The sequence below is a fragment of the Saccopteryx leptura genome, chromosome 9 (genome assembly GCF_036850995.1).
Source record: "Saccopteryx leptura isolate mSacLep1 chromosome 9, mSacLep1_pri_phased_curated, whole genome shotgun sequence".
NCBI lineage: Eukaryota > Metazoa > Chordata > Mammalia > Chiroptera > Emballonuridae > Saccopteryx > Saccopteryx leptura.
The window spans coordinates 45,427,680-45,441,128 of NC_089511.1; the positions used below are offsets into that span (position 1 = coordinate 45,427,680).

A 13,449-nucleotide genomic window follows, 5' to 3' on the forward strand; every position below is an offset into this window, starting at 1 on the left:
ACATATCATTTAATGACAGACTGTGGAAGCCAGGCAGAGTCTGTCAAAGACCTAAATAAAGAAAAGCCACAGAGAACAGAATGGAAAATATTTATGCAGAGAAAGGAAAATAGAAAACAGGGAGAGACTGACAGAAATGTAAGGAGAGAGAGAGCACTGGAAATCCCCAGTATGAACTCCCAGGCAGACCCTGGCGTGGGAGCCCCACCAAGCCTGTACCTTCGAAGGGAATGAAATCATGTGTTTTCAGTTATTTCCTCGAGTGCAAAGGAAAGTCCAATACAAGCGTAGAATACAAACAGATGTCCAGAAAACAGAAACAAGCAGTTGCCTAAGACCAGAGTTGGGGCAGAACCATGGCTGGCACCCTGGGGCAGGCGGGTAAAGTCCTTGCCCCTAGGTCAGCATCCCACTGGGCCAGCGGCCAGCGCTGATGTTTGGAAAACTTAACCTGAGCGGGGAAGCCCGGCTGCTCACCATTTCTCAGCCGGGCACATAAAAGCCGCCATGGAGGGTGCAGCCCCCGCTGTCCAAGGTGGACACCAGTCTGGACACCTCGCAGGGGACAGTGGAAGGCAGGCCCCGCTCCAGCACGAGGCACGGAGGGCACATTGCTGCTGAGCAGTGAGGGGAGAGGGGCTGAGGGTAAGACAGTCAGGGCCCACCGCGTCTCTCCCGCAGCGGGTGCTCCAGCGCCAACGCTGAGGTCGGTCCCTCTGCCAGTCTAACCAGAGGCAGGGGCTGGATACAGGTCTTCCCTCTCGGCCTCCATGGCGTCCCTCGCTTCCTGCAGGAGCAGAGATGAGGCCAAGTGGCACAACCGCGGTTGCGGTGGGTCTGTGGGTCTTGGTGACGGTGAGCGCGATGGCGGACCCCGGCGGGGCTGAACCCAGGCGCTGCCTCCTCTCGCACTACCGCTCGCTGGACCCCAGGGCGCTGGCGGCGGTCAAGGCGCTGAGGGACCACTACGTGAGTGATGCCCAGACGTCCAGTCCCGGGGACTCCGGGCCTGCCAGGGTCGGGGACGCTGCTCTCTGTCCCGAGGGACCCTGGCATCCCAGCTTGCAGCAGGTGCACCCGCATCTCAGGGTCCAGAATTCTGACCACGAGGCGTTCCCGGTCACCGACATCACATCGTAAGCACAGAAACTGCCTTCACGGCAGTCACCAAAGAGCGTCCTTTCTAGACCTACTCCGCTCCCGTCGGGGCGCAGCGCTCGGCAGGGATGCCCTCAGTCCGCGTCACGTGCTCGGAGAGCTGTGTGGCTCAGCGCACAACACGGACGCCCGTGCCGATCAGCCCCGGTCCACGTCCAGGAATCCCCAACATCCCCGAGCTGCAGTGTCCTCAGTGAGGAGTCTCAACTCCCCCCTCCTTTGTCCTCACCAGGAGGAAGAGACACTGAGCTGGAGGCCACGCAACTGCTCCTTCCGCCCCAGGAGGGACCGTCCGAAGCCCTCGGTGAAGTGCTGTGTCCGCGGGGCGCAGGCGGGGCCCGGGGGCGCAGCTGCCTCTCTAACTCAGCCCTGTCTCCGCAGTCGTGCGCGCAGCTCCGCCTCGTAGCCCGGGGCCTCTCAGACGCCCGGGCCGTGCTGAGCAGCCTGCCCAGCCCCGAGATGTTCCCGGGCGTCCTCCCGACCCTGGAGCTGCTGGCGGCCGCAGAAAGGAATGTGGTGGCCTGCGTGAGTGTTCCGTGCCCCGTTCCTTCACACGCGCGCGCGCGCACACACACACACACACACACACACACACACACACACACGCCCAGCTTGCTCTGCCATCTCCTACAGTTTCACGATCTGTCCTGCTGAGCCTCAAACCGGTCGAGACGATTCGCGTCCTCTTCGAGTCCCCAGTCTGCGACTGGGAGGCTGGCGAGAGGAGTTGGTGGAGACCCGATCCTTCGCCTTTATCATTTACCTCCTGACCCCCCTCCAGCTCCAGCTGGTGCGTCCAGGCTCCTCGAGGAAGTCCCTCCGGCCACGCAGGAGGCGTCCCCAAACACGAAGACCTGTGAGTGGAGCGGGCGGTGAGTGGGTAGACATCCTGAGGCAGGGCGAGGAGAGGGTGTGTGAGGTGGCGTCACCGAGGATGGAGAGGGGTTCCTCGTGAGGAAATTCCTGTCTCAGCCCTGATCCGTCTCCTTCCCGGGTACCAGCACTCGTCTGGGTGCCACGAAGCAGGTGTTATCTTCAACCTCCTGCGTCTGCTCACGTGGGACTTGAGGCTGGTGGCGCACTCGGGGCCCTGTGTCTGATGCCTTGAGCGAGCTTTCCTCGGGGATCCGTGGTTCTGCAGGCGTGTGGCTGCGCGTGCAGCTCTGTGTTGCCCTTTCGTCGAGGCGAGGCTGCAGCCAGTGGGTGCTGAAGCTCAGGGGCCTCTGCCGCCGCTGGACCAACCTTGATGGCCTGTACTGGATGCCCGAGGCGCAGGTACTTTTCCAGAAACCAGAACGTGTCTCCCGGAAGCAGGGACGTTTCTGTGGAATGAATTACCCTAAGATCATCTTGGGACCTCGTCTGGCAAAAAGAGACTTGAATTCTGTGTTGACATGGGTCGCTGACCCTACATAACATGACCCAGTTTCTACTTTTCTGGCTATCAGAAGCCCCGAACCCCGTCCCCCATGGCAAGTCCCACCCCTGATTTGAGCCCTTCAGTGTCCCCTTTGAGATTCTATGAATCTGTGACTCTTGTATCTTCCCACTGGAGAGGCCTCGCCTCTAAGGGATTTGGCAGTGAACTTTGGATTCTGTTACCTATGTGTCCTATGTATTTGTGAAAACCTTTGTAATTTGCAATTCTGTCTTCTGGTGTTAATTTGTTGCCATTATTAAATATTCTTGTATTTGCATCGGTTGCTCCCCTGTGCTCAATTGGAAGGACACATTTTAATTAAAAAGGCTGAGCCAGATCCCTGGCCTGGTAGCTCAGTTGGTTAGAGCATCTCCCCCATAATCCAAGGTTGCAGGTCACACACAAGAATCAAGCAATGAATGCATAAATAAATGGAACAACATACAATGTTTCTCTCTCTCTTTTCCTTGCTTTAAAATTAACAAGATTAAAAATAATTTTAAGTAAAAATAATGATGCTGAGCCAGGGAAATCAGGTAAGTTACAATCCTGACCCTGCCACTTAATTATGGTGTAACTGGGCAAATTACTTTTTCCGGAGCCTCAGTTTCCTTATCTCTTCAATGGTATTATTATATTTCCCTTGCAAATGAGTAGTGTACATTGCAATAAATTTTATAAAGCTTCTAGCTGAAGCCATAAGATGGTCTTAATTAATGGTTCCTATTAAGAAACTACACACACACATAAGTATACAAACATTTACACTTTTATATTAGGCCACCTCTATGGGCTGGTGGTCTAAGTTGCTAACTACCTCCTCTTTGCCAAGGCCACACAGCCAGCGACGGTCAGAGCCAGGTTTGAATCCCTGCCCCTTTACTCCATAGCCCATGCTCTTAACACCTCACTGAACTTTCTAAGAAAACTAGTATGAAGTTTAGGAATTTTGAGATCCTGTGTTCATGTTCAGAATTCACTGTTGATGCCATGTCTCCTCCCCTGGGTTAAGGCCTCTGCAATTACCAGAAACTGACCAATGCACTAGAAGGTGTCTTGGACACTTTTTGCTCTTGGCTTTGAAACATTTTTGTGTATCAGAGCTCAACTTTTCCATCTGAGATTTCTCTCCAATTTCTCCCTGGAATTATGAATAATGAACAAAAGGGGTTGGGGTGGGAGTCAAGTGTCAAAAAGCACTCTGTACCTTCTGTCCTAGAAATTCATTGTCTTCATGTTCAGAAGACATCATTGCACAGAAGCAGGAGAGCTCAAGGCTAATGTCTGGCTGTTAGACAAAACTTGGGTAAACCCTGCCCTTACCACTGATTTGCTGTGTGACCTTGGACAGGTCTTCTAACTTCTCTGAGTCTCTGCAAATTACTCCATATTCATTCATTCATTTTTTTTTTAATTTCAAAATACTTTATTTTTAAAATAGGTCACAACACTAAGCTTTGAATTCATTCTGCCAATGTTACTCCATATTTAAAATATAGTCAAAGTACAGTACGTCCTTGAAGATATAATGGGTTCAATACGGCACTGTGACATACATAGCCTCCTTGACGGGTGAGACATAAAGTACTTGACAAACGGGGGCGTCTTTGTTTTCCTTTTGCACTGATTGCTCCCCCTCAAATATTCACATAGCTCCCTCCTTCACTTCCTTTGAGTCTTTGCTCAACTGTGATTTTTCAGGCCACCTTATTCAGTGCAGCATCCTCCTTCACTCTGCTCTCACCTCCTTTAAAGGTGTTTTTCATTTTCTGTTACCTGGTATAATGTACACCATGTGCTTAGCCCCCTTCCTCTACTCTCCTTTACTCCTTTCTAGTAAAAAGCTCCAGAAAGGGTTGTTTCATAATGTTTTTTCAATGCCTTATTCCTGGCACCTTGAGCAGTTCCTGACACAGAGTGGGGCTGACTAATACTTGGTGAATGAGTGAAGGCATTTGACACAAACGGAGCTGGTTCCCCTGAAGACCTTGGCCACACCCCAATTTTCTAGCAGAACCTCCTATTCCTGGGTCCCTCTGTGCCTGGACAATGAAAGATGTTAGTCAGGCTCCCCTCCTCCCTTCCTTTCTCTCTCAGTACCGCTGAGGAAGGGAGGGAAGAGCTGGTCTCCTCTCTTAACTTTGGCCTGCTTTGCCTTTCTGACTCTCTCACCGTCCAGCAACCTGCTCCCATTGTAATCCCCTTACACCCTTTCACAGTCTCCTTTTTGGAAGTTCCAGAGTTCTTTGTGTCAACACCACTAGAGGTGCCTTTCTCCTCTCCCTGAACTGGGGTATCCTGCAGAAAGGCAAGTAAGTCTCTCTGTCCCCTCCCCACCAGGACACCATGACCCCTCTTTATGGGGTTGAGGCTGCCTTATCCTGAAATTTCTTTAGGAACTCATCTCCTGTAGGTGAATCTTTTTCAGTTTCTCTTTCACTCCAGCTGCTCACCTGGCTATGGCCCCGCCCCACACGGGCTTCCCCAGCCTGGGGCATCCCCTGGCGGAAGGCATGTTTTCACTTTTCCTACATCAGCCTGGATTGCCTGTGTGTCCAGGCTAAAAACTGCACCATAAGCTCATGAAAAAATTACACCACACGCAGAACTGTAAGTTCAGAGACACAGACAGAGCAGCAGGCTGAGGCCCAGAAGAGTAGACTGAGGTCAGAGGCACCAAACAAGGCTGAGTGAGAGACCCAGGTGACAGCCTGTGAGCTAACTTTTGGGTCCCCATCTGCTGACAGAGACCAGAGACCACGATGAAGCTGGGTGAGCCTTCACATCACGTCCATGACCCTCACCTCCCCACCCCACCCTCAGACCCTGACACTCCCTGTCCCCTCATCTGTCTATCCTTCTGTAACACAGACTTGACTGTGGGTTGCACACTGGTGCTGGTGCTGATGACCATGGTGCTGACCAAACAGGAGCAGTTTCTGTCCCTATGCCCCTCCCGGGTGCAAAGGAACTGCCACATGGCCCAGTTCAAGTTGCTGTCCCCACAAGAGATGAAGGTTTTCAAGAGGGCCAAGGATGCTTGGTGAGTCTCCCACTGCCCCACCTGCTGTGGGCTAACCTCCACACCTCCCTCAGTGGGTTATCATGTGACATCTGGCTGAAGATGGACCTGTACTCTCCCTCCACTGGGCTAACCTCCAGCCTCACACAGCGGGCTCTCTCCTGCTCTTGTTGCATTAGGCTGACTCGTGTTGTTCTGCATGGTGCTCCTCTGCCATCCTTTTGGAAGTTCACGCCCCTCCTCCTGTTGCTAGCCATCCTCCCATCCAGCTGTGGTCTGACCTCCAGCCCTCCAGCTGTGGGCTGACCTCTACCCTTGCCCTCTAGGAAGAGTCACTCTCACTGAAGAACTGGAGCTGCAGCTCCCGCCCATTCCCCAGGACCCGGGACCTCAGGCAGCTGCAGGTGAGTTGGGAGAGTCAGGCCCCGCCCTGTCCTCACCTGGCTGCTCCTCTGGCTCCTTCGGTGGCCCCTTCACTTTCCCCTCTCACTCGTCCCTGTCTGTCTGTCCTCCCCCTCAGTCCCGCTGGCCTCTTCCCCTCACCTGCCCACACTGGCTGCGCCCTCTCACCTGTTCCCTGACCTTTCACCTTCACCTGCTCTTTCTTCAGTCCTCCTCACCTGTCCTCCTCCCCGTCTCTCTCACATGCAGCCCTTACCTGCCTCTGTCTCCCCTCCTCAGGTGTGGGAGCGCCCTGTGGCCCTGGAGGCTGAGCTGTCCCTGACACTGAAGGTCCTGGGGACCGTGGCTAACTTAACCCCGGGGGACATCCTGGATCTTAGATTTTATTTATGCATCTACCACTTTTCTTAATTTATTGCCACCCAACCCTATTTATGTATTTATATGTGTGAATTTTTAAACTTCACACTCTGCGCCACATCCACGCCAAGCTTCAGGCCTGTGTGAGTGCTCTGGGCTCCCAGGTCATGTCTGTGGTCTCTGACCACCATATTGTCCCCTTTGTCCCAGACCCTGCCTCACACACCACCCTCCTCTGCCCACAGGTCCCAGCTCAGTCCACAGCAGGCTCCAGGCCGCAGGGCCACCTCCGCCACTGGCTGCACCGCCTCCACGAGGCCCAGAAAATGGTGAGTGACCACGGAGAGTCTCTGGAGCCAACTGGGAGCCCCGATGATGGACAGCCACTGACCTGTCCCTTCCTCTCCACAGGAGTCCCCTGACTGCCTCGAAGCTTCTGTCACATTCAACCTCTTTTGCCTCCTCACCCGTGACCTGAAATGCGTCGCCAGTGGAGACCTGTGTGTCTGATCCTGAGACCCACCTGCAACCTGTCCCTTTATCTTAGATTTTATTTATGCATCTACCATTTTTCTTAATTTATTGCCACCCAATCCCTATTTATATATTTATATGTGTGAATTTTTAAACTCACACCCAATAAATTATTTATTTTTTATACTTTAAAAAAAGCTGTGCATATAAACAATGAGAAAAGATGCCGTTGTTGCTGTGGGACTGTGTGTTTGTGTGGATTACATCATCCAGGGTTGGTCCAGAAGAGATCCGATTCCTGTGTCCACTTTGGTGCTGACCCTGTGTGCCATGGACCAATCTTATTTACCCTGAAGGTCTCTTTCATATTCTATGAATCTCTGGCTCTTGGCTCTCCCCATCTGAGCACATCTTATTTCTGAGGGGCTTGGGGAGTACAGATATCAAAGTTCTCTGTTACAGTCCCACACCGCTTAATCACGGGGGAATGTTCTCAGAAATGCATGGTTAGGCAATTTTGTTGTTATGCTAACATCATAGAGTAGACTTACACTACCCTGGACTGCACAGCCTTCTACACAACACTGAGGCTGTATGGTGTAGCCCAGTGTTTTACAACCGCCAGTCTGTGGACCGGTCTGCCAGAAATTTCATGCTGGTCCACCAAAGAGTTAACCATCCTCATGTTGTTTGACAATTACGGAGCCAATGATCTTAGTAGACCTTGCTTATGCTTAGGGTAATATTTCTGTCAGTGGACCCCAAAATAATTCTCCTTTTCCACTAGTTCCCAACTGTAAAAAAAAATGTTGAAAACCACTGGTGTACCCTACTGCTCCTAGACTACAAACCTATATGCAGGTTTAAGTGTATTAAATATTGTAGGCTGCCTGACCTGTGGTGGCGCAGTGGATAAAGCGTTGACCTGGAAATGCTGCGGTCACCGGTTCGAAACCCGGGCTTGCCTGGTCAAGGCAATATGGGAGTTGATGCTACCAGCTCCTCCCTACCTTCTCTCTCTGTCTCTCTCTCTCTCCCTTTCTCTCTCCTCTCTAAAATGAATTTAAAAAATTAAAAAAAAATATTGTAGGCAACTATAACAGACTTGTAAGTATTTATGTATCCAAACATATCTAAACATAGGAAACTTCCAGTATAAATATGTACAAAAGATGAAAAATGAAGATTAAATATATGTATATATATATAATTGTTCACCGGCATGGGACCCTTACCATGAATGGAACTTGCAGGACTGGAAGTTGCTCTGAGTGAGTCAGTGAGTGAGTGCTGAGTGAATGTGAGGCCTAGGACATTACTGTCCACTACTATGGATTTTATAAACTTTGTATATATAGGCTACACTAAATTTATAAAACAGCATGATATTAAATCAAGTACAAGGGAAATTTCAGCAATCAAGAGATGGTGAAAACATGAGAGGTATGAGGCTACTGCTGACATTTTACATCAAGCTTTTTTGTATAAATAGAAAGTGTGCACTCTAAAATAATGATAAAGGCCTTGGCCGGTTAGCTCAGTGGCAGAGCGTCGGCCTGGTGTGCGGGAGTCCCGGGTTCAATTCCCGGCCAGGGCACACAGGAGAAGCACCCATCTGCTTCTCCACCCCTCCCCCTCTCCTTCCTCTGTCTCTCTCTTCCCCTCCCGCAGCCAAGGCTCCATTGGAGCAAAGTTGGCCCGGGCGCTGAGGATGGCTCTGTGGCCTCTGCCTCAGGCGCTAGAATGGCTCTGATTGCAGCAGAGCGAAGCCCCAGATGGGCAGAGCATTGCCCCCTGGTGGGCATGCCAGGTGGATCCCAGTCGGGCGCATGCAGGAGTCTGTCTGACTGTTTCCAACTTCAGAAAAATACAAAAAAAAAAAATGATAAAAAGTATAGTAAATACATAAACCAGTAGCATAGTCATTTATTATTAAGTATTATGTACTGTACAGAACTGTGTGTGCTATACTCGTATATGACATTAGGTTTACAACAGTATCATCACAAACATGTGAACAATGTATTGTGCTATGAGGTCACAATGGCTTAGTGTCACCAGGCGATGGAAATTTTCTAGCTCTTTTATAATGTAATTAGACAACTGTCATACATATGGTCCATCATTGACTGAAACATTGTCATGCAACTCCTGACTGTATTGTGATATTTTGGGGAACCTGTTCATTATGTGTCCTTGTGCTTGTAAGACCTATGTACTTGTGGTGTTACAATTTCTCCTTGTGTTATTTTCATTTATTTAATTGTGCCACACTTAGTACTATGAGCAATCATTTTGAGATAGTGTTAAGTGGAGGAGGTCCGACTTTGAACTCAGAGGGAATTTGAACTCATAGGGCATTTATCTGCCCAGTGACTTTTAGTGGTATACTTACCCTTTCTGGCCTTTAGTTTTCTTCATTTGCAAATAACTTATGATACTGCCTTGAAAACTTTGTTTATTCATCTATTCATCCATCTATCCATCCATCCATCTATCCATCCATTAAATCACTCATTCATTCTCCATGGGTGGTATTGTTAGCTACCAAAGGGCACCAGAATTTTACCAACCAGATTAGACCGAACCTCTGTTCAGCAACCTCGGTACTTGAGTTCTGCATAAAAAAGAATTCAGAGCCAAGACTCAAAGACAAGCAAAAGTAGGTTTAAAAAGTCACAGAGAGCCTGACCAGGTGGTGGCACAGTGGATAGAGCGTTGGACTGGGATGTGGAAGGACCCAGGTTTGAGACCCCAAGGTCGCCAGCTTGAGTGCGGGCTCATCTGGCTTGAGCAAAAAGCTCACCAGCTTGGACCCAGGGTTGCTGGCCCCAGCAAGGGGTTACGCAGTCTGCTGAAGGACCGCAGTCAAGGCACAAATGAGAAAGCAATCAATGAACAACTAAGAAGTCGCAACGCGCAACGAAAAACTAATGATTGATGCTTCTCATCTCTCCGTTCCTGTCTGTCTATCCTTCTCTCTGACTCTCTCTGTCTCTGTAAAAAAAAAAAAAAAAAAAAAAAGTCACAGAGACACAGAAATATGGGTGATGGGCACAGAATTCAATCAACAGTTCAAATGCTATAAGAATGTTTACCTGAAACCTATGTACTCTTATTGATCAATGTCACTCCATTAAATCTAATTTCTTTCTTCTTTTTCTTTCTTCTGAATTTCATTTATTGACTTTACAGAGAAGGGAGGAGGAAGTAAGAAGAATCACTTCATAGTTTTTTCACTTTAGTTGTTCTCTGGTTCCTTGTCACATGTACCGTATTCTCCCATGTATAAGATGTGCCCATTTTTGAAAAATTTGGGGTCTAAAAACAGAGTGTGTCTTACACGTGGTTGTAGATTTCTTTAACTTGTATTTCCCACATTTTTGCACTTGTTTTTGCACTCATTGAATTTTATGATGAATAAAATTGAGTTCAATAACTTTATGTAATTTTTTTTTTCAGATTTTGGGCTCCAAAATTAAGGTGCTTCTTATACATGGCAGCATCTTATACAGGGGGAAATACAGTACCTTGGCCAGACAAGCCTAGGGTTTCAAACCAGCAACCTCAGCATTCTAGGTTGACGCTTTATCCACTGTATCACCACAGGCCAAACTAAATCTAATTTCTAAATTAAAAATTAATAATAATGAAAGTCACTAGCCAGTAGAAGTGAGTCAGCTAGGATCTGTGAACTCAGGGAATAAGTTACAGAGGCAAAAGTAGGGCCCTTGGAGCTTAAAAGGGAGAGAAAAGCAGAGAAAACAAGCCTCTGGGAGAAGGGGAAAGGCACAGGGTGTTCAGGAGAGAAAGAGAGAGAGAGAGAGCACGTGGAGTGGGGAGAGGCACAGGGTGCTGAAGAGAGAGAAGGAGCATGCCCTGGCTCCTTCCTCCTCAGGGTTTTAGCTGGAGATCTCAGGGGACAATCTAATAGAACATCGGTTTTCCAGCTGTGTCCTTTCAGGGTCCTGGTCTCCACCAATCAGTCGGTATGAGGTCACGGGGTCATTAGTCATCACGGCTGGTCCTGGGGTGCCATGCCTTGCTGCTTTTCTGGGCCTGGAACTGAAACACAACTGAAGCCTAGATGGTGTCTCTCAGACCTAATGCTCAAGGGAGTGGTCATACAAAGACTTGTATCAGAGTCCGAGGAGGCTACTCTCTGGTACCCTGTTCCTCATCTAAGGGGGTCTACCGGGTCACCTGCAACATGCCAGGGGAGGAAAGGGCAGGGAGGGTCCCAACCGCATGACCAGTGATATAAAAATTCAAGGGTTTGCCTGACCAGGTGGTGGCACAGTGGATAGAGCGTCGGACTGGGATGCAGAGGACCCGGGTTTGCGACCCCGAGGTCGCCAGCTTGAGTGCGGGCTCATCTGGTTTGAGGAAAATCCCACCAGCTTGAACCCAAGGTCGCTGGCTCCAGCAAGGGGTTACTCGATCTGCTGAAGGTCTGCGGTTAAGGCACATATGAGAAAGCAATCAATGAACAACTAAGGTGTTGCAACATGCAATGAAAAACTAATGATTGATGCTTCTCATCTCTCTCTGTTCCTGTCTGTCTGTCCCTGTCTATCCCTCTCTCTGACTCACTCTCTGTCTCTGTAAAAAATAAATAAATAAATAAAAATTAAAAAAAAAAATTCAAGGGTTCTAACCCACATGACCAGCTGTGCTAGGGGAGGAAAGTCCCCTGGGGGCAAGGCCTCACCCTACCATTGTCTGTTGCTAGGAACCCAGTGCTTTCTGCACTTGCTCTGTTCATGCCTAAATGCCTACTACCATATTGCCTGGTCGCCTGTTATTGGCCAGGTATTGGGGATACTGAGCCACAGCTCCTGTCCTCAGGGAGCTTCAGGATGGGGAGGGAACCAACAAAGAAGTCTGAGGCAAAAAAAAAAAAAAGAAGAAGTCTGAGGCACATAAAGGAGGCCAATATCTTGGATCCAGAGCTCACAGAGGGGTGGCTGGGAGTGCACTTAGACAGGTAGACAGGAGCCAGGTCAACGCTATCTATAACATCTTCAAAGCACTTGCAAGCAAGGGATTCCTTGAAGGGTTTTTATCAGGCGAGCAAGTGCAATGCACATGTCTACAAGTTCAGGCCTCGTTAGAGGAGAGTGCACCGGAATGCCGGAGAGTGGATGAGGGAGTCAGGTATGAGATGATGGCAAATCTGACCTCAATGAGGTGGAAGTGAGAGGATACATAGTTATGCCTTTTGTGAATTAGAAACAGTATATGTAAAGCAATTAACTACTCATCTGATAGATAGAAATATCTTGAGAACCACAAGGAGACAATATGGTTATAGTGGCTACAAATGTAATCTCTGAGGTCAGAGAGATCTTAGAGTTCCAACTTTTGCTCACGTAACTACTGTGTGACTTGAGGGAAGTCACTTAACTTTTAGTTTCTAATCAGTAAAACAGTTATAATATCCTTCCTCAATGGGCGGTTGTGTGAATTAAATGCATCAAATCGTGTCAAGTGCTAAGGCAAGATCCCTGGCACAAAGTAGGACTAAATATTAAATCAATTTATCATCCTTTTAAAAGCTCTAACATGTGAACCCTCAAATAAGAGAGGGAGCTTTATCCCTATTGATAAAATGGATAGAAGAGGCACAGCTGTAGCCAACCAAACAACAATTCCTCATGTCCTTTATCCTGGTGAAACTTGAGTGACCTAAACCAGTCATGGGCTTCCCGTTCCTCCTGCTAAGATGAGTGTAGGCGTGACTAAGCAGCTATATCAGCCAGCATTCCTGCAGGAAACCAATGTCACCATCATGTGGGGTAAGGGTTTTATTTAAACAACATGGACAGATAAAGGGCATGGTTAAGGGACACCAGCAAAGGTAAGCTCCTGAGGCCCAGCTAACAGCCAGAAGCTATTACCATTCCTAAACCAGAGGGCACACAGAGGGAGTGGCCATTAGTCCCCGGTCAGAGATGCTGGGACGCTGCTGCTGCCAGCCCACAGCCCAGCAGGGAAGTGGACAGGACAGAACATACTGTGGATGAAAAGAAGGGGTTGTATGGAAAGTAACCTCACAGCAAGGTCTGATTAAAAATTCCTAAATGGGCAGGTCATAGTGGGTAGTCATACCCCAGGCATATAAGTTCTTTAGTGAGTGGCTTTTAGCCAGCTCTGCTCATTTTTTTAAAGAATTTTTAGAATTTCAGTAAGAGTTTATCTGAGCCAAACCAATGAAATATGCCAGGAAGCAAGATCTAAAATGCTCCTGTCCATTGTTCTTGTGCATCCAGGTTAACCCAGCTTTGAGGAGTCAGAAGTAATACCCCTCAAAAGCATAACCACCATCAAGACAGCACAGCATCTTGTTAACTAGCCTGTAATACCATTTCCGCCTTGCTTTCTCCCACCTTCCGGTAGTCTTCCTTACGATCATTCCTCATTCCAGCTGCATAAACCGAACTGCCAAGCTGTCGTTCTCCGGAGCATTTGAGATCTTGCTTCCTGGCACATGTCCCCACTTTGGCTCAAATAAACTCATAAATATTCTCTACAGGTTTGGATATTTTTTATGTTGACAATACCCGACTGCTCACTCTCCCCTGCAAATTTCTGCTAACCCCTCCCGTTGGCT

The 13,449-nt window shown here is 48.7% G+C and overlaps 1 protein-coding gene and 1 pseudogene across 1 annotated transcript; both read left to right on the forward strand.

Annotated features, from left to right (window-relative positions):
• The first annotated feature begins 353 nt into the window (after positions 1-353).
• Positions 354-2,258, forward strand: LOC136381145 (interferon lambda-4-like). The gene is made up of 5 exons (XM_066349520.1): positions 354-969; positions 1,391-1,462; positions 1,540-1,683; positions 1,940-2,014; positions 2,160-2,258. The coding sequence occupies exons 1-5, from the start codon at positions 802-804 to the stop codon at positions 2,256-2,258; spliced, it is 558 nt and encodes a 185-aa protein (XP_066205617.1). The 5' UTR covers positions 354-801.
• Positions 2,259-5,340: 3,082 nt separating this feature from the next.
• On the forward strand, positions 5,341-6,872 carry LOC136380464 (interferon lambda-2-like; annotated as a pseudogene).
• The last annotated feature ends 6,577 nt before the right edge of the window (positions 6,873-13,449 follow it).